The sequence below is a fragment of the Physella acuta genome, unplaced genomic scaffold (genome assembly GCF_028476545.2).
Source record: "Physella acuta isolate Inbredline_101_S28 unplaced genomic scaffold, ASM2847654v3 ptg002066l, whole genome shotgun sequence".
NCBI classification, from domain to species: domain Eukaryota; kingdom Metazoa; phylum Mollusca; class Gastropoda; family Physidae; genus Physella; species Physella acuta.
The window spans coordinates 69,240-95,984 of NW_026733569.1; the positions used below are offsets into that span (position 1 = coordinate 69,240).

At 37.9% G+C, this 26,745-nt stretch overlaps 3 protein-coding genes across 3 annotated transcripts; 1 reads left to right on the top strand and 2 right to left on the bottom strand.

The window, feature by feature from the left end:
• Positions 1 to 5,501: 5,501 nt before the first annotated feature.
• LOC131931969 (delta-type opioid receptor-like) lies at positions 5,502 to 6,470 on the top strand. Its single transcript, XM_059288811.1, has one exon. It carries the CDS (start codon positions 5,502 to 5,504, stop codon positions 6,468 to 6,470), a length of 969 nt encoding a protein of 322 aa, XP_059144794.1.
• Positions 6,471 to 15,740: 9,270 nt separating this feature from the next.
• Positions 15,741 to 16,739, bottom strand: LOC131931970 (FMRFamide receptor-like). Its single transcript, XM_059288812.1, has one exon. The coding sequence runs from the start codon at positions 16,737 to 16,739 to the stop codon at positions 15,741 to 15,743; it is 999 nt and encodes a 332-aa protein (XP_059144795.1).
• A 6,261-nt stretch (positions 16,740 to 23,000) lies between these two features.
• Positions 23,001 to 23,999, bottom strand: LOC131931971 (neuropeptide Y receptor type 1-like). The gene has a single exon (XM_059288814.1). The coding sequence runs from the start codon at positions 23,997 to 23,999 to the stop codon at positions 23,001 to 23,003; it is 999 nt and encodes a 332-aa protein (XP_059144797.1).
• Positions 24,000 to 26,745: the final 2,746 nt, after the last annotated feature.

Here is a 26,745-nt window from a genome sequence, read left to right on the forward strand (position 1 = left end):
CGGTACCCGTTTCACGTGAATTATAGGCCTATATATATTTTAAAATGTTGCACTTGTTTGAGAAAAATAATGTATGAAATAGTTATCGGTTAAAACGCAATGTGCCTTACTACACGTTGAACAATATTAGTGACCATGCAAATATATAACTAAATAGCTAAAAATCCGACACATTTAAAGTAACATAGACTACCAATAAGTATTCGAAAAATTAAAACCAAATTATATACATTATATTATATACATTATTAGCAGAGGCGTAACGACCCTTCCCGGAGCCCGGGGACAAACTTTCGATTAACACCCCCCATCAAGATTTCGATGTGCACCCCCCCCCCTCCACTTTCGATTTGCACCCCTTCCCTCAAGCTTTCAATTTATTTTTCCAACCCATTTTGGCGCCCCCAAAGGTCGGCGCCCGGGGATATATGTCCCCCCTCCCCCCGCCCCCTCTCGCTACGCCTCTGATTATTAGTCAACAGAACGCTATCTCAAATGCACACACTGATTAAAAGACTTATGATTCCGTTAAAAATCTAGCTATTCAATGTTCAGCTTGTTGTTTTTTTAAAGTAATTTGAATTAGTTTGAGCGATAAAATTGTATATATTTCATAGCGCACGTCTTGTTGAGTAGATGTGTATCTAAATCAAATTAAAAAGAAGTAGTTCATTTCTTTGTATTCTAAAATCGGAAGATTCACACATAAAAAGAAAATTAAAGTTTGGCTTGGTGAGTCTCGAACCCGTACCACGCGTATGGTATCAAGTACACTATCATCTCAGCTATTTAAGCACCCTATGAGTTATAGATTCTAGTAAGAATAAAAGAGGTAGTTAAGAAATTTAACTTACGCTAATAGTCTAATATGCCTATTCTTTAAAATTAAATTTTTAAACCCAAATTAGCCAGTTTCATAGCTAAGCAAACAAAGATTTCTATAAAATAATTAAGGCTTTAAATAGTTTATTATAGAAATTTATTATTGGAATAGATTCTAGAGTAGATAGAGTCTAAATCTAGAATTTAGATGTGATATCCGGCGAAAATATTTTGCAGACAGAGAGAGAGAAGTGCGCACATAGGCTTTTATATATTAGGATTGCTCAATTGCTGCTGTATATTTCGTCTAGCCAGATTCTTGTTGCATATTTCGTCTAGTTTTAAGTATGGTTTTACAACACGTTTAGCCAGAGTTGTGCTGTATAGTTTGTATAACAGGGCGCATGAAAAAACAGACGACAAGAAACGAGCTCTGTTTAATATATTTGAAAATCTTGGTAGACAGTCCCAGTTTCTGTCCAAAATACCACGTGACCACACTTTCTGTTCACTTGGTGCTACACCTTCCCCAAGACCAGAGGCCAGACCTAATGCTGGCATCACCGAGGTTTACTAGAACAACCCAACATGCTTTATCCGTTCAAAAATACACAGCTGTTAAACTCTACACACAAAACTACAAAGCAGCTAATTTTCTGCACACACAATTATTTTTCATAAAAAAAAAACGTTTTAATAACAAGCTTTTATGTAATAAAGCACTATAAAGCAGAAAATAAATTATACACTGCTATTTAATTAACTATAAAGAAAAACGTGGGTCACTATTTTATCTATTGGATACCTTTATTTTACTAATATTTAGGAAGAGACCCACGCTTTTCCTCATAGTTAATGAAATTGTAATATATAATTTATTTTCTACTTTTTAGTGCATTATTACATAAAAGCTTGTAAGTAAAACGTGTTTTATGAAAAAAATAATTAATTTCACTACTTTAAATTTTTAAAATGTACAATAGAGTTTGCATTACTAAAAACCACTGCGCACCTTATGAACATGATGACGCTTGTCTAATAGTGCGGAATAGTTTGATGAGACAGCCTACTACTTTGGACACAATTTTAATTAATTTATAAAAAATAATTAGGCAACCAATTAAGTGAAATTTAATGTCATGTTGCATTGTCTTCATGCCTTAACCCCCCTACCAACTACGAACCTTATCAGTAGGTTAGAAGTGCCCGTAATTTTGCTCGGGGGTTTCGATCTAGACAGAGACAGTGAATTAAATAAAAGCTTGCAATAAAAAAATTTATAAAAAACCGTTTTAATAACAAGCTTTTATGTAATAGAGCACTAAAAGCTAGAAAATAAATTATACACTACTATTTAATGAGTTTCTTTAAATATATAGTAATATAATACAATATCTATCTTCTATATATATATAATTCTCTTCATGGAGACCATAGAAAACACCACGCAGCTTAGCCTCCACCCTCATCCCCACCTGTCAGGTGAGCTGTGGGTCACCCAGAAAGTTTACAATAGTAGAGCCGGTTAGAATACGTGATGGCTATTAGGGGCAGATAATTTAGTTTTTAAACGATTTGAAACTAAGAGGAGATAATAAGTTCTGCTTGATAATTTAATTGTCGTCTGTAAACGGCTGCTTTCACTAAGCGGGGTGGGGTGAGCTGTGGGGGGGGGGGGGGGGGTAGTGTAGAATTCACGAAATTATGAATTGTTGATAAGTAGAAAATAAAACAACTATATAGCGGCGTATGCTACTTCGCGGGTCAGCTCGTTGTTTATATAACTATAAAGAAAAGCGTTGGTCGCTTCCTAAATATTAGTAAAAGTATCGAAATGATAATATAGTGACCCACGCTTTTCTTTATAGTTATATAAATAGTAGTGCATTATATTACTATACATTTAAAGAAATTCGTTTATTTTCTAGTTTTTAGTGCAACAGCACATATAAGCTTGTTATTAAAACGTTTTTAATGAATTTTTTTTCCGTACTTTAATTTTTTTAATGCAATGGATTTGCATAACAAAAAACCATTGCACACCTAATGAACGTGATGACGCTGTCTAATAGTGCGGAATAGTTTGATGAGACAGCCTACTAATTTGGATAGCGTTTTAATTAATTCATAAAAAAATTAATTTGGCAACCAATTAAGTCAAATTTAATGTCATGTTACATTGTCTTCATGTCTTGAACAACGTACCAACTACGAACCGTACCTGTCAAATAGAAGTGCCTGTACTTTCGCTCGGGCGTTTCGATCTAGACAGCCTGACGACAGACTGACGACAGACTGACGGCTGACGACAAAGGAAATGAGTTAAATAAAAGCTTGTAATAAAAACACATAGTAGCTAAATTATACACACAAAACTACAAAGCAGCTAAATTCTACACACAAAAATACACAGCAACTAAATTCTACACACAAAAATACTACAAAACAACAGGTCTATATTTTATAAATGGCTTTACCAAGCATTATTTTTTAAGAACGGTTTAATTTAAATTTTACTAGCTGTCCCGGCCAGGCCCTGCATTGGCCTCTGTGAAAAACCTATCTTAAAGAACTATGACATGTGTGTTTAGATATCAACATATACCCGGCATTGCCCATCCTAACCACAACCAACCAAACCAAAACACACAAAAAACGCAAACATAACACAAACGCAAGCACAAATACAAACATAAACGAAAACACAAACACAAACAAAATCCCAACCGCAAACGCAAAACGCAAACACAAAGAACAAGACAAACACAAACGCAAAAGAAAAAGCAAACGAAAACAAACCAAATCCAAACGCAACAAAAACCCAACCACAAACGCAAACCAAACACAAAGAAAACACAAACGCAAACATAAACTCAAAATGTTCAGTCTAGCCCGGGGCGCCAAATCGCATCATGCTGGGGCGCAGACGGAACCGCCTGTTTCAGATTAGTAAACGACTATAGTGCCCCAACTCATTCATAGTCTTTTGCACTCACTTAAACGAATGAACGTAGGTGTCATAGCGAACACGGGAAGGCCCGGGGCGCCAAATAGCCCCCTGTCGGGCGCTGGATGACGCCCGGATTCGATTCAAATTAAGACTATAGTAACCTTTCTTATCCATAGTCTATCGCTCTTTTAAAAATGAAATTATACACCATAGCGTTCACAGGATAGCCCAGGGCGCCAAATCAAACCATGACGGGGCGCCGGCAGACGCGCCTGTTTCAATTTAGTGAACAACTATAATAACACAAGCTTATCCGCAAACGGAAAGAAGTAAACATAGAGGACATTTAGGAGCTGGCTTCTTAACTATTATTGATTTTAAAAAAAATATTAGTAAACAGTACGTTCAGTGTATAAAATAAATAAAAGGCAGCATTAAAAATACCTACCACATTTCACTTGATCAACCCACGCTAATTATGTAATTATTTTTTCCCCAACACCAAAACAAAGTAATAAAAAGTAACCCCCCCCCCCCACGATGTAATGGTTTTTATAAAGGGAAGTAATTGTGTGTTCCTAATTTATCAAGGAACGAAAGGAGTGCTAAAGAACTAAATGTAAATTTTCAGAAACAATTAGAATTTTTGTGAAAGGTGATACATTTTTAAAATTTTGTTTGATGGACTTGCCGACAGTTATCACTGTTAGTTTGAAAAATGAAAACTGTTTTACAACACCTTCAATATTAATTTTTAAAATAATGAATTTAGACGATAAGCACTTTAGATGTATAACACTATGACGGTGAAGTCTATTATTTTCTTATATTCCTAGATATTAGATAATGTTTAAGAATATAGAATAATATAGATAATTTCTTAACAAATGAACGATTGGTCAAACCATTTAGATGCAAGATGTGGCTTATAGAAAGGTTTTCAACGGAACGTGAAAATAAAAATACAATCTGCGTGTGAAGACATTTAATTATTTTCCCTTCCTTAGCTTAGGTAGTTGTCTAGCACCTCAGCGGTGCAAACAAACAGGTCTAATCACCCTCAAGCCACGACGTCACTAATTGCCTTCCACTGATGCCTACATAAATTTAATTACACCTCTGACACCTCACTGTGTAAACATTGGTAATGGAACTGTGCTTGACATCTCATTACATTTTTACGCAAATAATACTAATTGTGGTTTAATTAAATTTTAATTACATCCAATCGATTTTTTAAAATTATACGATTCTAAGTAAATCGATATTTTGTCATTACTTTCTTTATTGAACGACAAATTTTCCCCAGCATTTAAATGTATAAAAACAAATAAACGGACAATCAAATGCTGTTGTATTTACTAAAGTAATTGAAGAAAAAAATCAATAGTTTCCCGAATTTCTGATTGAAAGCCCCACATCCATGTAACCCGTGTTAGAAAATATTTTACAGATTATAGGATATTTGAAAGTTTGTTTAATTTCATCGTGACAATGTACAATTAGACACAGACAAAACAGATGATCACTAGACTATGTCACTGACAGTCCACGCTGGAACAAACATAATCACCGTGTGTGTTGGAGATTTCAATCAGATTCGGCTAGTTTTGGCTTGACTCAAAACATCACCCGACGTAGCGAGCAACTAAATAAGAATTACATGATGCTGGACAATATAACGGCGCAGACCAACGAAATCATTAGCAACGAAATCATCAGCAACGAAATGACGTGGTACTTGATGAGGATCCTCATGTTTTACGTGACCCCCTCCATCTCCGGCCTGGGGGTCGTGGGCAACATCCTCAGCATCATGGTACTGACGAGGCACGGGCTCCACAAGTGCTCCAACATCCTGTTGGTCTCTCTGGCCTTCTCGGACATCATGTTCCTCATCTCCTTCAACAGTGTGCCGAAGATTCTCTACGAGGCCGTCTGGAACCACGAGTACCGAGGCTTCAGCCAACACGACACGCACGTGCTCTTTGTGTTCTTCAGCATCTTCACGCTCTTCGACTACGCGTGCGGACTGAGTGGACTCACCCTGCCCATGTTGATCACATTCGAGAGGCTGGTGGTCATTTTCTTCCCCCTCAACTTCCGGCGTTTCATCACCCCTGGACGGACATGGGCGGCGGTGGTGGGCGTGGCAGTCTACTGGTTTTCTATTTTTATCTACGCCAGCTTCTGGTTGGAAGCCCGGTACGGCCTTGACCCCGTCAGAAATGTTTCTGTTGGTCTAATTAAAAACTCGGCGTTTTACTACGATCACCTGAGCTCCGTGGCCTTGATCCAGGACCTCCTGATCTTCTCCAGTATGATCGTGCCGCCCCTGTTGACCGTGGCTGGCTGTGTGGTCATTTCCATCCAGATCCGCATCACGTCGGCCAGACGCAGCAAACTGACCTCCAAGACCGTCTCGACCAGTAGGACGACACGCATGTTGTTGGCAGTGTGTCTCGTCTACACATTTACTGCCGCCTTCCTCTCCCTGCCTCTCTACATCCCACAATACGCATCGTACTCTCTGACAGACGACAACCCGTCCAACATCGGAAAAATCTTCTATCAGGCGGTTAACATCGTCGGCTGCATCAACAGCTCCAGCAATTTCCTCGTCTATGTTCTATTGAACAAAAACTTCCGCAACAGTCTGAAAGAGTTGTGCCAAAAGCGACACGCTGAAAAGTTGTGATACAACATTGCCCTGAGTGCTCTTGCCATATCCAATCACATGACCACATTGAATCTGCTTCATACCTAACTTTGCTGACCTGTGTAAACTTCAGTATCTTTCGTGACGTCACACCGTGACGTCACACCAACACCGTGACGTCCCACAACACTGTGACGTCAAACAAACACCATTTACAGCTTGTGCTGGCCGTCCTAATTAACGAGTGAAAATGTTTTGGAATTTAAGACATCGAAAACGGAGGGTTGAAAATTTTCATATCAAAAATAAATTTTCAGCATTTGAAATATCTAACATACATAACTCAGCCGAGACATAGACTATACATTTTACCACGAAGCACAGAACACACATATATCACGGGTCGGCAAAGGGTTCATTTTCTTCATATAACTAAAACTCAAGTTTACATGTTTGAATATTTATTTGTTTGTTTGTCTGATTGGCTACTGTAGAGAATCTGCACTATGTGTAGAGCTGTAAAATAGTAATTAGGTAGAAAACAATTTTTGTTTTCAGACATACTGTTAATCACAATTTAAAAAAAAAGAAGTTAATTAATATTGATTTATTTATTGGTAGATTAACCACGTTAATTTTAAAAGTTTAGAAAAACGACTTTACTGTGAATGAATAGAGACGTCACATGATTTGTTTACTTTTTAGTACAATAAATGGCGGCTCCAATACAAGATTTCATTGCAGTGGCGGAACTAGAAGAAAAGGGCCACCCCGCAAAATTTTTTTTATAGGGCCCCCCATATATATATATATATATATATATATATATATATATATATATATATATATATATATATATATATATATCTAATATATATATATATATATATATATGTATATTTCACAGTGGTTTAAAAACAAAGGGAAAAAGAATATACAAGAGCGTGGGGTGGTCTCTATAGAATAAAGATAATCCAATTGCAGCTACGGTAATCTTTTTTACTAAACAACCATGAAGTCAAAAATGCAAGTAAATTATTTTTTTAACTATAACAAAAAAATATGGTCGGCTGTGGGCCCCTAAATGGCGTGCCCCCCCCCCCCCCGCATTGCGGGGTCTGGCGGCGCTGTAGTTCCGCCCCTGTTTCGTTGCTTATACAGTTCTTTAACGCGTCATAAAGCTAATTTTCTATCGGCTATAACTTTAACAATACGTCCTTTTGGTGTTTTATTACGTTCCCACACTTATATAAATTTTCAACTGTCTTATTCATTTAGTTTTACAATAAATTTCTCTAACTCTACAATCTGTCCAAGAAAGTTATTTATAGATGTGGATCTAGAATCTAGGTCAAACCAAAGTTTAATTAGTTAAAAATACAATCCATTTTAAAATGATAATACATTTTTGAGTTTCTTTATTAAACTACTTTAATCCTTAAATACTTGATATAAATCTTTGTGAATTATCTATCTAGATCTAGAATAGGTTTAATCTAGATCTAGCAAGAGTTACGCAAAAAACTAGACATAGGCAAACGAGAACGAGTCGTAGAATCTAGATAATTCTATCTAGATCTAGATAATAATGAGTTTCTATACTAAACTATTTCAGACCTTCATTATTTTTTATAAATCTTTGTTTGTTTAGCTATGGAATCGGCTATTTTAAGATAAAATTTAATTTGAAAGTTACTAGACTTAGATCTAGATCTAGATAGGGCCTATGCGCTTAAATCATGTTGCATAAGGAAACTCAAAGTATTAAACTATACCATAAAAAAACATCAGTGACGTCAAGAGTCTAAATAGCTAAGTTGTTAGTTTAATAGGCTTTCGTGCGGGTGGCACGGGTTTTAGACACATCACGTCAATGTTGAAAAAAATTCAATTTTTAAATTTATTTTTTAGATGTGAATGATAAATTTGCCTATCTGAACTTGGCGGGATACAGGGCAGATGAATTACAGTTCATCTATTTCTTTGTCCTAAGCATATGAAGGGATAGTGTGGTCTGAGACATGCTCGGCCGGAATAGTTTTTTAAACGATAAAAATTTTTTGTCTGAGACTTGGCGAGAAACTGGGCAGGTGAAGTAGAGTTGAGTAGGTCACCTGTGATGTCAGTATATGAAGAGATAGTGTGGTCAGACCAATGCTCAGCCGAAATCGGTGTTTTTAAAAGAAAAAAAACGTCTTTTTGAATGTGGGGTCTGATTTTTTGTGACGATAAGTGACAGATTTGATGTTTTTTTTATGGATGATCCCCGAAACCCACAGTTATCCAAGGGATGACGGGTAGTCTAGTAGATTACACAAATGTGGATACAATTTTTGAAAACTAAACATAGCATTTTCAGCAAAAAAAAAAATTAAACCGGGAGTGATCTCCCCTAAACTTTCTCGAATATTCTTATATAACACTGCGAGTGATGGCAACTCGGGATATAGACAATATTTTAAAACCGTTTTTAATTTTTTTTTTAGAATAGAACCGCGTAGAAAATAGAATCTCGTAGAAAAAAAGAATTGCGCACTAAGTGAACGCCAATTAAAATGTGTATAATAGTGCGGAATAGGAATATTATTAGTACTTTATAGTACTTTATAAATTCACATGCATTTTTTTTTGAGAAATCGGAATTAGCGTAAATTACTACTTCCGGTCAACGGAAATTACTCAAAATTTGAGAGAAGGCAGAGAATTAGACCTTTTACTTATATATGAAATTTCGTTTATCTGTCTGAAATAGTTACTCTTTTGAAAAGTTGAAAGTAGAAAAAGTTCCACTTTCGGTTATCGGAAATCGCTGAAAAGTTGATACACATCTACAAATTCGATATAATACTTGTATATGAAATTTCATCAACCTAGCTGTAACGAATAAGATTGCAAAACTATGTTTTTCCTAATCAGGAAGCTGTAAAACGTCGTGATTTGCAAAAATCTCAATACTTTCTTTATACTTCTTATACGAGAAAGTAAAAAAGAGGGTCTATTGGTTAAAATTCTCGTATGTTATATTTGTAACATTTTAAGGTAACTTTTTATAAATGTCTTTTGTTAAATGTTAAAACATTTTTAAAAAACAACATCCGTAATCCAGTTTGATGGAAATAAGTTGAAATGAGGCCGGAATAGGATTTTGACATTTAATCAAAGTCCAAAGTTTGGTTAAAGTTTTCACATTGTACAGCTTTCCAGATGTTCATTCAAGACGTCACTCACGTCTTTCTTAATCGTGATCACTGCTACAAGCGAGAGACAGAAAAATAATTGGGTAGCTCAGACTGCTGCATAGTTCAAGATCATTAGATAAACTTTATAGATTACCAATTCTCAAGCAAACAAACTTTATAGATTACCAATTCTTGAGCATACAAAATTTTCTATATATTAGAAACCTTCAATCATACATCCACAGTGTACACATTGTGGATGGATGGTGGACACATTGTAAACGGCGGGTTGCACGTGAATAGGATTTGTTGCTGTTTACGTAATGTTCTCGTTGACGCCTTTTGCTGGTATTTGTTTTCAAATATCTTCGTGCAGTTGTTACAAAGTACGGTTTTTATAACTTTATACAAATTTATATAAGTTTATGTAAACACCCCCAGCAGTGGCGTTGCTATGTCGCGTGTCACCCGGTGCGGCACATCGTGGTGTCATCCCCCTATATATATGATTAAGTAAAAATGAATAGTGTTAAGCTACTATATTACAAGAACCACAAAATAGATTGTGTTGCGTTCATTGATTTTGGTTGTAATGTATGTATATATTTTGTTTTGTTTAGAGTGATAAATTGTTTTGTTTGTCGGCCTATATTGTGTGCTTTTTCTTATTTCTTCTGAGTACTACTTTCAATTCATTCATAGCGAAACAATGATATACAGCTCTAATATATATATATATATCGATGGTCTCGGTCGCAAACCGTCTAACTCCGAAAATGTAAATTTTACAGGAGAGACAAAAAACTGATTATTTCCTTCTCGATCGCTCTAATACTAATTCTTTTTAAAGATTTCTCCGAAGAAACTCTCTACCGACAATACTGTAGCGTTTTAAAATGAGTTTAATTAATATTTACAAAATTATAGCAGGTTTAAAAAGATAGACGGTTTGCTCGGTCTAAAATTCTCGGTGCAAACCGTCTATCTGTGCGCGCGCAGACTTAGCTGTTTTGAGCCGAGAATTTCGGTCTCAGTCGCGTTCGTTCGTTTTGTCCAATGAACGTGATTCATTTATGTTTTTGTTTTTAAGTTATAATTAACACTTCATAATATTTAGATTATAGTTTCGGGCTCATATTTTAATTATTTGAGTTTATTCTACATTATGGGGTCCGTTTAAATTTTAGTAGAGATGTTTTAGTATGGCTTTATCGCTTTCGACTGTATTCATTATGTCTGTATTTAGCACTAGACTTGTTAACTGTTGAAGGTTATGCTTTATTTATTACATCTTTCTATTCTCACATTTTATTTTACTAAATCTGGTGGGTGCTGGGTTTATAGAATGATAATAGTAAAAACAGAAACCTTATTGTCAGATATATTATGAATTAGACATAACACATTAATCACATTTATAATGACTTAATGTTTACTTATTTTACAAAAATGTAACACATAAAAATGTGTTTATTTTTAAAATTTATTCTTTGAATAAACGTCACATAAAGAAAAATTAAAATGGCAACATATTTTTAAAATCAGGGAAATCATCATAAAAAGGTGTGTTTATGACTTGCTTTTAGGTGCTCAAATATGACAGCTTTTATCTTTTTTTTCTGCTCTTGTACAACTTGGCAGGGGCTACAGATGAGATCATAATCGTACGACCCTAGCTTAGAAATTGCCAGCTATCTGCTAATTCACTTTGAAGTAGACAGTAGCATCAGGCTTGTACTGCAGTGCATGAATATCTGTCGCTTTGAATTCTTGATAGGTCTGACTGGTCTTTTGAGATCGGCTGGTCTCTTGTATGGTAAGGCTGGTCTTTTTGAGAGGTTGGTGTCTAATGTATGTAGTGTGAGGCTGGTCTATTGTATGTTACGACTGATCTGTTGAGAAAGGCTGGTGTCTTGTATGGTAGGACTGGTGTGTTGAGAGAGGCTTGTCTATTGTAGGATAAGACTAATCTTTTGAGAGAGGCTGGTCTCTTGTATGGTAAGAATGGTCTGTTGAGAGAGGCTGGTATCGTGTATGGTAAGAATGGTCTGTTGAGAGAGGCTGGTATCTTGGAGGGTAAGATTGGTCAGTTGAGAGAGATTGGTCTTTTGTATATTACGACTGGTCTGCTGAGAGAGACTGGGCTCTTGTGAGTTACTGGTGCCTTAATGTTACGACTGGCCTGTTGTGAAAGGCTGGTCTGTTGAGAGATGCTGGTGCCTTTACGATTGGTCAATTGACAGATGCTGGTGTCTTGTATGGTAAGACTGGTCTGTTGAGAGAGACAGATATGTTGAGAGGCTGGTCTGTTGAGAGAGACTGGTCTGTTGAGAGAGGCTAATCTGTTTAGAGAGGCTGGTCTGTTGAGAGAGACAGATATGTTGAGAGGCTGGTCTGTTGAGAGAGGCTGATATGTTGAGAGAGGCTGGTCTGTTGAGAGAGGCTGGTCTGTTGAGAGAGACTGATATGTTGAGAGAGGCTAATCTGTTGAGAGAGGCCGGTATGTCGAGAGGCTGGTCTGTAGAGAGAGGCTGGTATGTCGAGAGGCTGGTCTGTTGAGAGAGGCTGGTCTGTTATGTGGTAAGACTGGTGTGTTGAGAGTGGCTGGTCTGTGGAGAGAGGCTGATCTGTTAAAAGAGGCTGGTCTGTTGAGAGAATCTGGTCTGTTGAGAGAGGCTGATCTGTTATGAGTGGCTGGTCTGTTGAGAGAGGCTGGTATGTCGAGAGGCTGGTCTGTTGAGAGAGGCTGGTCTGTAGAGAGAGGCTGGTATGTCGAGAGGCTGGTCTGTTGAGAGAGGCTGGTCTGTTAAGAGAGGCTGGTCTGTTGAGAGAGGCTGGTCTGTTATGTGGTAAGACTGGTGTGTTGAGAGAGGCTGGTCTGTGGAGAGAGGCTGATCTGTTATGAGAGGCTGGTCTGTAGAGAGAGGCTGGTATGTCAAGAGGCTGGTCTGTTGAGAGAGGCTGGTCTGTTATGTGGTAAGACTGGTGTGTTGAGAGAGGCTGGTCTGTGGAGAGAGGCTGATCTGTTAAAAGAGGCTGGTCTGTTGAGAGAATCTGGTCTGTTGAGAGAGGCTGATCTGTTATGAGAGGCTGGTCTGTTAAGAGAGGCTGGTATGTCGAGAGGCTGGTCTGTTGAGATAGGCTGATCTGTTAAGAGAGGCTGGTCTGTTGAGAGAGACTGGTCTGTTGAGAGAGGCTAATCTGTTTAGAGAGGCTGGTCTGTTGAGAGAGGCTGGTCTGTTAAGAGAGGCTGGTCTGTTGAGAGAGACTGGTCTGTTGAGAGAGGCTAATCTGTTTAGAGAGGCTGGTCTGTTGAGAGAGGCTGGTCTGTTGAGAGAGGCTGGTCTGTTGAGAGAGGCTGGTCTGTTAAGAGAGGCTGATCTGTTGAGAGAGGCTGGTCTGTTGAGAGAAGCTGATCTGTTAAGTGAGGCTGGTCTGTCGAGAGAGGCTGATCTGTTGAGAGAGGCTGATATGTTGAGAGGCTGGTCTGTTGAGAGAGGCTGGTCTGTTATGTGGTAAGACTGGTGTGTTGAGAGAGGCTGGTTTGTGGAGAGAGGCTGATCTGTTAAAAGAGGCTGGTCTGTTGAGAGAATCTGGTCTGTTGAGAGAGGCTGATCTGTTATGAGAGGCTGGTCTGTTAAGAGAGGCTGGTATGTCGAGAGGCTGGTCTGTTGAGATAGGCTGATCTGTTAAGAGAGGCTGGTCTGTTGAGAGAGACTGGTCTGTTGAGAGAGGCTAATCTGTTTAGAGAGGCTGGTCTGTTGAGAGAGGCTGGTCTGTTAAGAGAGGCTGGTCTGTTGAGAGAGACTGGTCTGTTGAGAGAGGCTAATCTGTTTAGAGAGGCTGGTCTGTTGAGAGAGGCTGGTCTGTTGAGAGAGGCTGGTCTGTTGAGAGAGGCTGGTCTGTTAAGAGAGGCTGATCTGTTGAGAGAGGCTGGTCTGTTGAGAGAAGCTGATCTGTTAAGTGAGGCTGGTCTGTCGAGAGAGGCTGATCTGTTGAGAGAGGCTGATATGTTGAGAGGCTGGTCTGTTGAGAGAGGCTGGTCTGTTATGTGGTAAGACTGGTGTGTTGAGAGAGGCTGGTTTGTGGAGAGAGGCTTATCTGTTAAGAGAGGCTGGTCTGTAGAGAGAGGCTGGTATGTCGAGAGGCTGGTCTGTTGAGATAGGCTGATCTGTTAAGAGAGGCTGGTCTGTTGAGAGAGACTGGTCTGTTGAGAGAGGCTAATCTGTTTAGAGAGGCTGGTCTGTTGAGAGAGGCTGGTCTGTTGAGAGAGGCTGGTCTGTTGAGAGAGACTGGTCTGTTAAGAGAGGCTGATCTGTTGAGAGAGGCTGGTCTGTTGAGAGAGGCTGATCTGTTAAGTGAGGCTGGTCTGTCGAGAGAGGCTGATCTGTTGAGAGAGGCTGATATGTTGAGAGGCTGGTCTGTTGAGAGAGGCTGGTCTGTTATGTGGTAAGACTGGTGTGTTGAGAGAGGCTGGTCTGTGGAGAGAGGCTGATCTGTTAAGAGAGGCTGGTCTGTTGAGAGAATCTGGTCTGTTGAGAGAGGCTGGTCTGTCGAGAGAGGCTGATCTGTTAAGAGAGGCTGGTCTGTTGAGAGAGGCTGGTATGTTGAGAGAGGCTGGTGTGTTGAGATAGGCTTGTCTGTTGAAAAATTAATCATAAAAGCATTTACTAAAGACAACTAACCATGTCGTTGAACATGTACGCCAAACATTTTGTAACCTACCATATAAACATTTCTTAACACGTATCTTAACCCTTAATCTAAAGCTAGTAGTGAATTAACAACTATTAAATTTATTGCACATTCTTGTGGAAATATAATTCGAATTATATTGTTTTGATTGATATTTAGATTCTAGAATGAAGGTCTAGTTTCAAAGCATTGTGTTAGCCTAAAAAATTGTAAACAAATCAATTTGGTTATTGACAATCTGGAAATAGGCTATATTAAACAAATACTATTTGTTTATTATTCTTTAAAATGATAAAATGTAGTAGAATAGTTGAACATAATTAATCAAATATCCTTACCTATAAGTAATGTGACTGCTGTGCTGTAAAATTGTGTGATTGCGGCGTGCGACTGCGTTCCCGATCAAAAGTGTACTGACAAATATAGCGATATTCGTTTTGCGCCGAGATTTTTAGCGCCAGAAATAATAGGCGGTTTGTTCAAATGATTATATCTCAATAATCATTCTACAGATTTCTCTAATATCTTCAGGCATTATGGGGATTCATATTGGCTTTTGATTAATGTAAAAAAAAGAAAATCGAATTTTTTTGAGTTAGACGGTTTGCGACCGAGACCATCGATATATATATATATATATATATATATATATATATATATATATATATATATATATATATATATATATATATATATAATGGAAAAAATATTGACACCCCCATGAGACCATCCTGGCTACACCGCTAAGTTAAGCTGAATGTTGAATGAGATATCTCTTATTACGTGTAGCAAAAACAATATCAATAAATATCAGTCTTAACCTAACAATTATTGACATCAATAGCCGTCAGTCATAGCTTCACTGTTAATGACATGAAAATGTTGGTCATACTTTCACAGGTATATACGTTGGATAGAAGCTTTCGTCATACCTATAGGGTTAGGTTGTTGTTGTTGTAGTGGTAAAGGTCAAATCAAGGTTTGGTTGCTGGTGTTTCTTGTGGTTAGGTCAAAACTAGATTTGATGGAATAGAATATTAAAGTTGATCCACGATACTAATACCTGTGCCACAGAACATTGGTAAGGGGATTGACTTAAAACAGTTTTCCAACCTCAAATATATAGCGAAAAATTCAATGATTAATTATAGTGCTTCCTCGACATCGGAGATTTTTTTAGATACAAGCAGTTGAGAAAGCAAAAATCTGTTTTGACACAAAAGTAAAATTTGAGATGCAAGCAATGCTACGAAGCTAATAAAACTCGTATTTCGATGAATTACTGTATTCATTCAACAAGTTGTCTTTCAATCTATGCAGTCGTATGTCAACTAAGAGCAAAAGAAACAGATAAGTTGATAATTGATGTTACAAAAGTCTGTGGGTTCTCGCACAATAACTGTATACATCAGTTCTTGGTGAAGTCGATTGTGGATTAAACTTTGGTACAGTTACATGGCGAGCATAGGTGTAGCAGACTGGTGCGGAAGTTCTTGTTAAATAAAAAATAGACCAGGAAATTGCTGGAACTGTTGATGCAGCCCATTGTGTTGACAGCCTGATAGAAAATCTTGACGATATTGGGTGGGTTGTCGTCTGTCAGAGAGTACGATGCGTATTGTGGGATGTAGAGAGGCAGGGAGAGGAAGGCGGTGTTGAATGTGTAGACGAGACACACTGCCAACAGCATGCGTGTCGTCCTACTGGTCGAGACGATCTTGGAGGTCAATTTGCTGCGTCTGGCCGACGTGATGCGGATCTTGATGGAAATGACCACACAGCCAGCCACGGTCAACAGGGGCGGCACGATCATACTGGAGAAGATCAGCAGGTCCTGTATCAAGGCCACGGAGCTCAGGTGATCGTAGTAAAACGCCGAGTTTTTAATTAGACCAACAGAAACATTTCTGACGGGGTCAATGCCGAACTGAGTCTCCGACCAGAAGCTGGCGTAGATAAAAATAGAAAACCAGTAGACTGCCACGCCCACCACCGCCGCCCATGTCCGTCCAGGGGTGATGAAACGCCGGAAGTTGAGCGGGAAGAAAATGACCACCAGCCTCTCGAATGTGATCAACATGGGCAGGGTAAGGGCACTCAGTCCGCACGCGTAGTCGAAGAGCGTGAAGATGCTGAAGAACACAAAGAGCACGTGCGTGTCGTGTTGGCTGAAGCCTCGGTACTCGTGGTTCCAGACGGCCTCGTAGAGAATCTTCGGCACACTGTTGAAGGAGATGAGGTACATCATGTCCGAGAAGGCCAGAGAGACCAACAGGATGTTGGAGCACTTTTGGAGCCCGTGCCTCGTCAGGACCGTGATGCTGAGGATGTTGCCCACGACCCCCAGGCCGGAGATGGAGGGGGTCACGTAAAACATGAGGATCCTCATCAAGTACCACGTCATTTCGTTGCTGATGATTTCATAGGTCGGCATTGTTTTATTATCCAGCATCGTGTACAAAAAAGCTGGTAGATTTCACATAAATACGGAACTATCAGCTAAAAACTTTGACCGATCGCCCAAGATGACGTTAAAATTTCTGCTCCTGTACTCACAGCTTTCTTTAAGAATCGAGTTTATACGGCAGTCTTTTTTTTTGCCACACTGAAAAAATCCCAGAAAATTAATTTTTCTTTGACACTAGTTCGGTGAAAGCGTACACTGATGCGTTAAAGAAAATATCAAACAAAAAACAATGTACATAGATGGACATTGAGTAATCTTTCCTTCGACAATAACTGCGAATTAACGAAGTGAATTATTGATGGTTTGGTCGGATGGTAGGTCAAGCTAATGCTTAGTGCTGTTCGATATCAGTTGTCAAGTATTGGAGGTCGGATAGCGTGTCTTAAAAAGTAGATTATTTTCTATGACGAAGACAAAGTTAATTACATAGGGAAAGTTACACGTAGATAATTACACGTTGATAATTAAACCCTTTGTCGAATCTTGTGATAAAACTCACGGAATTTCGAAATGTAACATTAAAGATGTCGAACGAAATAATTATTTCTTTTAAAATTGTCATACAATTATTTGCGTTGGCCTAAAAACTTAAATGTTATGTTGATTTTGAAATCTTTGTGTCGATGTAAAATTAGAAACAACAAACTCTTGCTTGATCTAGTATTATGCTTTGTAACTTTCTAGAACTACAGAGAGTATAGAGAGTACATAGAGTACACGAAGTATGAGAGAGGCTTGATAAAAATTTTAAGAATCACCACACAGGAACATTTTTTTAAATGGTACCTTCGCATTTTTAAAAAGTCCAATATCTAACTAGTATCAACACAAGAATTCCGGCGTCCATCCACACAACTAGCTCCTGCTATGTAGCTTTTCCAACAGGTTCTGACACGAAACTATAGCCAATAGCTCCTCCAAAAATATGTAGGTAACAGCTCCCGTCATCAAGGTGATATTTGATAATTAGAAAATTAAGATCTTTGTTTAATTTGTAAATTCTCGTCCAACATTGGTCAGTTCGCGTGTTATTCAAGTGTCTTGGTGGCCTCACACTAAAGATTAACCTGGAAAAACCGCCATGTTTAGATCGTGAAGCCTCCATGTTCATTTCTACAAATTGACTGATATCCGCATGCATGTAATTTTTATTGACAAATTGACGAAAACATTTGATTCCTTTTTAACCATTGCTGAATGTCGCTATGACATCATTGTTCATGTTGATGTGTAGTGGTGATACACGTATCTAGTGTGTTGACACTCTTCCAACTGTTGAGTGATACAGAAAGATTTTAGCATCTTGCGCCCCCGCCTCCACACATAAGCTAGACCACGGAACTCTATCACGTTTCGGTCCAGTAATGTCCAAGTATGACGTCAAAATGTCCAGACACACTGTAAGCTACTCGTTGTGTTTGCTTTTGTTTCTGGCTTCATTCCGTTTGTTTACATGTTCACACACTCACGGATGTGGGGCCAAGACACACGTCTGCTACAGTACTCACGTCATTAAAAGACCTACATGACAACAATATTTTGGTAGTTCGAGTTCAGTTTGAGTTCAATTTTCTCTGCCTGTAACTCAGGTTGTAAAATTACACATAACATTCTGAGGAGTTACTGGCTTTGATTTAAGTCTAACTGATGTCACAGCAAAGGATCAAAGCAATAATAATGTGGACACATGTTCTTGAGAATGTATGTAAAAATATATCGACAAAATTATTCTTAGTTATGTTTTGACAATGTGTCAAAACGAATACATTCTAAATTCTAATGGATGCTTTTGTAATTCATTTAAATAGTATGAGCATTAATATTCTACAAGTACGGATACATTCACCAAGAGTACTATGGGCTTAACTTCTTTTAAACATTCGCAACAATTGTATTAATAGGGGCATCATTAATCTATGAATGCCCTTCAAACCCTTTAAAAACAATTAAGATGTCTTTAGCTATACATACATGACGATATTTATAATTATATAATTTATTTATGGATGTCCTTAAAATAACTTAAAAACAAGCTTCGACTTTTATAAAATGAAAATGTGGCATACGAAAAATAAACCAACTAAAAAATCCAATTAACTGTGTCAAGAATAAAATAATACAGTTTAAATTTCTCGCACATGTAAAATCTAAATAGTTTAAAGGTAACTCGTTATAAACATCTTTTGTTAAATGTTCAAACATTTTTAAAACACATCAACATCCGTTATCTACTTAGATAGAAATAAGTTGAAATGAAGCAGCAGTAGGATTTTGACAATCAAAGTCCACAGTTTTGTTCAGTTAAAGTTTTCACATTTTACAGCTTTCCAGATGTTCATTTATGAGGACGCTCTCGTCTGTCTGTCTTTCTCGAGATCACTGCTACAAGTGGGAGCCCAATACACGAAATTTTGAGTTTTATTTTTATGGTGGACGTTTACCAAGCGGGTAGGTCAGATTGCTGGATAGTTCAGATCATTGGATAAATCTGATAGATTACCAATTCTCAAGCTAACAAACTTTATAGACAACAAACAGTCAAACCTACAATTGGTTTTTGGTTTCTTCTCTGTGTTCCAGTCCAACGCCTGTTGACATCTTATCAAGGGGCGTGCCCGATCTATCTCAGTTTGCGGACTTTATGTCCTTGTCTAACGGATGTTGTTTTTTGCGACTAGCCATGGTCGTTGTTTCTGGCCATTTTATTTTTCGGATTCGCCGGATGACTCTAGACTCAAGGTCTAGGTCTTGTGTCACACTACGATAGTTCCCTGATATTATTGGGGAAGATTCACACAGCAATAGTTCCCTGATATTATTGGGGAAGATTCACACAGCAATAGTTCCCTGATATTATTGGGGAAGATTCACACAGCAATAGTTCCCTGATATTATTGGGGAAGATTCTAATCTAGATCTGGACTGACAGGGCTGTGCGATTTCAAATTTCCGTATAAAGGTAAAGAAAGTTGTAACACATATGGTTACCAGCCAAGGGGGGGGGGGGAGAATGAAGTTTTAATTCTTTGGATTGCGGCCCCTGTGGGACCGCAACTGAACTGTTGATGTAGTTTTTAGCGCAATTTCCATACTGGACAATTGCGATTATTAACTCGTCATTTCTGGTGATGGATGTGTGTCCGCAGCTTTAAGTCGTATCTTCTCCTCAACGAAGCAATATCGAGGACTAGTTCCAAAGGAAATATGTTAAGCAAGTTCTGAGGATGATTGTGGGCCAAAAAAATTCCCGGAATTCCTTCCTGGATTTCCCGGAAAAGCCAAAAAAACCTCTAACAAATGCAGTTTTTGCTCCATATCTCGGCAACCAGACCACTTAGCGACTTGAAACATTTAACAATCGATTCCTGCCATAATTTACAACAATATTGCCGAAGAAAGTTTTCAAAAATATCCTTTCGTTCGGTCACAAAAAATTAATTAAGGAAATTGCGATTAAATTGTCACTAGACTTTTTATTAACTTGTTTTTTCATGCTCTTGTGAGCGATGTTACCTGTGTCCCATGTCATGTGACATGGGACTATGGGTAGTTTCGGGCCTAGCCGTGTCAGTCACACGCAAGGCTGCTGTCTGTGGACACGTTGACGGTACCAAGATGTAGACCTAATGAAGGTAGTGTCGTTATATAAATTATATTTAGTGTTAGAATACTTATTTGTGTATTCCTGCTAGTGCTGCATGTGCACACTAGTTAGGTTGAGTATTTATTTAAGTATTTATTGTTGTACTACTTATTCGTACTTGTTGGCAGTACTGTGTACTGGCCGAAACATATTTTATTGTACCCGTGTATATTGTAGCCTACACGTGGTGTTGTCATGAATGTAACTTTTTATTTACATTTGTTTTAGGGCTACAGTTTTTTTGTGTCTTTCTTTGGTTTTTTCTCTCTGTTTTGAAATCGTCGTACTACTGTGTTAAGCATCGCCGTCATGGCTCGATGCAGTGAATAAAGCGAGTACTTGACAACAACTGTCGGTGTCAGTGTGTTCTAAATCTCAGGGTCAGCCCGTCTTAACCAAAACACCTCAGTGGGTAAAAGCATTCTCACTGAGTGAGGGTTACACAGTGTTGGTTGTTTATGTGTATTTTATTATGCTAGTTTAAGCGTTAAAAAGAACTCGGACAGTATAATTTAGCGTCAGTGTTGGTGTTTTCTTATAGGACTTCAAAATGTGTATGAAAGATGTGTGAACGAGAGCTAGAGGAGACATTGATGACATATGGTGGACGCATTGTGGAGAGAAGGTGGATACATTGTGGAGAGAAGGTGGATACATTGTGGAGAGATGGTGGATACATTGTGGAGAGATGGTGGATGCATTGTGGAGAGATGGTGGACGCATTGTGGAGAGATGGTGGATACATTGTGGAGAGATGGTGGATACATTGTGGAGAGATGGTGGATACATTGTGGAGAGATGGTGGATACATTGTGGAGAGATGGTGGATACATTGTGGAGAGATGGTGGATACATTGTGGAGAGATGGTGGATACATTGTGGAGAGATGGTGGATACATTGTGGAGAGATGGTGGATACATTGTGGAGAGATGGTGGATACATTGTGGAGAGATGGTGGATACATTGTGGAGAGATGGTGGATACATTGTGGAGAGATGGTGGATACATTGGGGACAGACGTGAACATATTGTGGACAGCGGGTTCCATGGGTATAGGACTTATGTTCTAGCTGACGTCGTTTGCCTGTCAAATGTTTGGAAATATCTACGTGTAGTAGTTACAAATTACAGTTTATATAACTTTATACGTATATGCGAGTTTATAAAAGTTTAAGTAAAAACCCTCAATATCCCAAATGTACAACATTGATACATGTATTGTATAATAAATATAAAATGTTTTCGGATCGCCGAGGATTTTTCTACCTCACTCTTACAGACGGGGGGGGGGGGGGGTTACCTTACACTCTTTATTACAGCAAGCCCTTGGGTGTCTGGGCGGTAGTGTTTATTAACCGACGCTTCAACAATTAAGATCCTAGAAATATTGCGTTGACTTGGTTTAAATGAAAAAAAAACCCTCATGTTTGGAAAACAAGGTGACGCCTCAAAAATAAAAAAATATCGTCTCTAAGGTGTGTAGGATTAGATCGCGGCACTGCGCGACGGTTACGCTAGTATAGTTATATAACAGTAAGTGGGAACACACAAAAACACACACAGACATGCAGACAAAATAGCAAAACTGTGTTTTTCGACCCGAGAAAGTATAAAACGTCAAGAGTTGTCACATAACAGATAACACACGATTTTCATACTTTCTGTAGATTCAACATACGAGAAAGTAAAAAAATAGAATCAGTAAACGCTGTTAGTACCATTTTATATCACGACAAAATCAGACAAAAACGTATTTTTTGTCATTCAGTCTTGGCTACAATGTTGATTAAAAAAAACGACAAAATCACACACAAACCTACTAACTGGCATTAGAGGGAGCGCAAGTAACAAATATTGGTTTATGTGATCTATCAAAAGCTCCATCAAAGGAGTCTCCATTCTGTAGTAAGTCCCTAGTTCGCAGGGTTTCTTTCAGGCCTTAATTCGGTTAGGGGGCAGTTAAAACTTTCGGGGAAAGATGCGAGAAAGAAACTCTGTTGGCTTGTAAATTTAGTTAAGCTGAATGTTGAATGAGAGAATTCATACTAGGTGTAGCAAAAACGAAATCAATAAATATCAGTCATAACCTAACAATTATTTGCATCAATAGCCGTCAGTCATACCTTCACTGTTAACGACATGAATATGTTGGTTAAAAAAATTGGTTTCTGGGGTTTCTATTTGTTAGGTCAAACTAAGATTTGGTTGTTTCTGTTGTAGTGGTGAGCTAAAAAAATAAGATAAAACAGTCTTCCAACCTCAAACACATTGCAAACAATTCAGTGTTTAAAATATAGTGGTTTCTCGACATTCGACATTTTTGTTTAGATACAAGCAGTCGTGCCAGCTAAAATTTGTTTTGATACACGAGTAAAATTTGAGATGCGAGCAATGCTACAAAACAAATAAAACTCTTATTTCGAGTAATCACTGTATTCAGTTAACAAGCTGTCTTTCATTCTGTGCAGTCGATGGCAAACTAAGAGCAAAAGAAACAGATGCGGTTGATAATTAATGTTACAAACGTCTGTGGGTTCTCTCACAATAACTGTATACATCAGTTCTTGGTGAAGTCGAATGTGGATTAAACTTTGGTGCAGTTACATGGCGAGCAAAGGTGTAGCAGACTGGTGCGGAAGTTCTTGTTCAATAGAAAATATACCAGGAAATTGCTGGAACTGTTGATGCAGCCCATTGTGTTGACAGCCTGATAGAAAATCTTGACGATATTGGGCGGGTTGTCGTCTGTCAGAGAGTATGATGCGTATTGTGGGATGTAGAGAGGCAGGGAGAGAAAGGCGGTGTTGAATGTGTAGACGAGACACACTGCCAACAACATGCGTGTCGTCCTACTGGTCGAGACGGTCTTGGAGGTCAGTTTGCTGCGTCTGGCCGACGTGATACGGATCTGGATGGAGATGACCACACAGCCAGCCACGGTCAACAGGGGCGGCACGATCATACTGGAGAAGATCAGCAGGTCCTGGATCAAGGCTACGGAGCTCAGGTGATCGTAGTAAAACGCCGAGTTTTTAATTAGACCAACAGAAACATTTCTGACGGGGTCAAGGCCGTACTGAACCTCCGACCAGAAGCTGGCGTAGATAAAAATAGAAAACCAGTAGATTGTCACGCCCACCACTGCTGCCCATGTCCGTCTAGGTGTGATAAAACGCTGGAAGTTTAGCGGGAAGAAAATGACCACCAGCCTCTCGAATGTGATCAACATGGGCAGGGTAAGGGCACTCAGCCCGCACGCGTAGTCGAAGAGCGTGAAGATGCTGAAGAACACAAAGAGCACGTGCGTGTCGTGTTGGCTGAAGCCTCGGTACTCGTGGTTCCAGACGGCCTCGTAGAGAATCTTCGGCACACTGTTGAAGGAGATGAGGTACATCATGTCCGAGAAGGCCAGAGAGACCAACAGGATGTTGGAGCACTTTTGGAGCCCATGCCTCGTAAGGACCGTGATGCTCAGGATGTTACCTACAACCCCCAGGCCGGAGACGGAAGGGGTCACGTAAAACATGAGGATCCTCATCAAGTACCACGTCATTTCGTTGCTGATGATTTCGTTGATCGCCATCGTTTTATTATCCAGCATCGTGTACACAAATAGACTGTAGAATTCCCTTCAAGACCGACTAATCAGGTAAAAACTTTGACCTATCGCTTTAGACAAAGATAAAATTTCTGCTCCTGCACTCACAGCTTTCTTTAACAATTGTGTTTATAAGAGAGTCCTTTTTTTATTACACTGAAAAAAATCTCAGAAAGTTAATTTTTCTTTGACAATTGTTCGGTGAAAGCGTAAACAGATGCGTTAAAGAAAATATCAAACAAAAAAGGTATATTGATGGACATTTAATAACCTTTCTTACGACTATAACTGCCAATTAACGTAGTCATTTATTGATTGTTTGGTCGGATGGTACGTCAAGCTAGCGGTTTGTTTTCTATTTCAGATATCGGATGTTGGATAGCGTTGCTAAAAAAGTTGTTATTTTTTCTATGATTAAACCAAGGCTAATTGCATAGGGAAAATTATACGTAGATAATTACATCTTGATAATTACACACTTTGTCGAATCTTGTGATAAAACCCTCCGAATTTTAATGTGAAAATAATTTCAATGTGCCATTAAACAAGTCGAATGAAATAATTATTTCTAAAATTGTTATAAAATAATTGGGTTGACCTTAAAACTAAAAATGTTAATTTTAAAGCTTTGTGTCGATGTCAAATTAGAAACAACAAACTCTTGCTTGATCTAAAATTATGCTTTGTAACTTTCTAGAACTACAGAGAGTACAGAGAGTACTGAGAGTAGAGGGAGGCTTTCTAAAAACGTTAAGAATTACCTTACAGGAACATATTTTTTTATGGTTCCTCAGATTTTAAAACTTTCGAAAGGAAAAGGTGTTAGTCTTTAGCCAGTGTTAAGATAACTAGCACCTGTAATGTAGCAGTACTAACAGCTCCTGACACGAAGCTATAGCCAATAGCTCCTGCGAAAAATTCTGTATATAACAGCTCCTGTCATGAAGGTGATTAGACTATTGATAAATAGAAAATTAAAATACAAAAAAATGAAGCAATATTCGAATGTAGAAACACAACTTAATTATGCATCCGGAAAAGTGTTTGTGGTTGTGACTAGAACGCAATAAATTATGACGTCACATGTCACATGTTTAAAATATGGAAAGTACACAACACTAATGGCGTCATCTTCCGATTTTAGAATATAAAGAAATGAACTATTTCATTCAAATTTGATTTAGATCTAGATTCTTCTTATGAAGATGTAAGCTATGAAATGTATACAATATTCTGGGCCTAAACTAATACTATTTAATGTTAAAAACAACATAACTACCATTGAACAGCCTGGTTGTTAAGTAAATCCTTTAAGTCTTTTAATCAACGTGTGCATTAAAAATTGGGTTGTGTTGACTAATAATGTATATCATTTATTTTTTTATTTTTCTAATTGGTATTGGTAGCCTATGATATTTGAAATGTTTCGTTTTTTTAGCTATTAAGTTATTATTTTGCTTTGTCTCTAATATCGTTCAACACGTAGTAAAGCACATTGCTTTTTGACCAATAACTTTTTTATAAAATATTTTTCTCAAACATGTATAACATTAAAATATATACGCGTATAATTTACGTGTCACGGGTACAGACGGCTAGTGATAATAATTACATAATCACTGTATGGACGCCCTTAAAATAATTTAAATATGCTTCATGTTTTGTAAAATTAATATGTGGCATACTTTCTGTAAGATATTTTAAATAAACCGGGAGTGATCTCCCCTAAACTTTCTCGAATATTCTTATGTGAAATAACAGAGGACGGCAACTCGAGATATATACATAATTTTTAATCCATTTTAAATACTTAAACTTTCTAAAATAGAATAGAATCTTGTAGAAAAAAGAATTGCACACCAAGTAAACGCCAAATAAAATGTGCATAATAGTGTAGAATACTATTAGTACTTTATAAATTCACATGGGTTTTTTGAGAAATCGGAAATAGCAAAAATTACTACTTCCGTTCAGTGGAAATTACTCAAAATTTGACAGAAGGCAGAGAATTAGATCGTTTACTTACAAGTGAAATGTCTTTTATCTATCTGAAATAGTACTCAAGTTATATGCTTTTGAAAAATTCAAAACAGAAAAAGCTCCACTTCCGGTTATGGATATCGCTCAAAAGTTGACACGGATCTACGATTTTGATATAATACTCATGTATGAAATTTCATCAACCTAGCTGTAACGGTACTCAAGTTATCGTGATTACACACACACACAGAGACAGACACACATACACACACACAGACATACGGACAAGATTGCAAAACTATGTTTTTTCCGACTCAGGGAGATGTAAAACGTAGAGACTTGTAAAAATCTCGATTTTTTTGCACAATTACAAGACTTTATACTTCGTATATACGATAAAGTAAAAATCAACTAAAATAATTATCATTAAAAAAGTTTTTAAAAACCCACGTTTTTAAAAAAGTTTTAAAAAACCCACGTTTTCTGATTGAACTAAAAAGTAGAAAATAAATGCTATACATCACAATAATGCAAGCGATCACTCTACTATAAGCGATCGCAAACTGCGTGCGCATTATGACAAAACAATGAAAAAAGTGGGGCGCCGAAGTAAAAGTTTTTTATCGGTCATTGTTAATATAAGATGTAAAAGTTATATTACTATTGATTAGATAATACTATTGAGTTTTATTAGGGAGCTTGTAGAGAGTCAACAGTATTAAAAACTGTAAGAAAATCACGGCGCCCCACG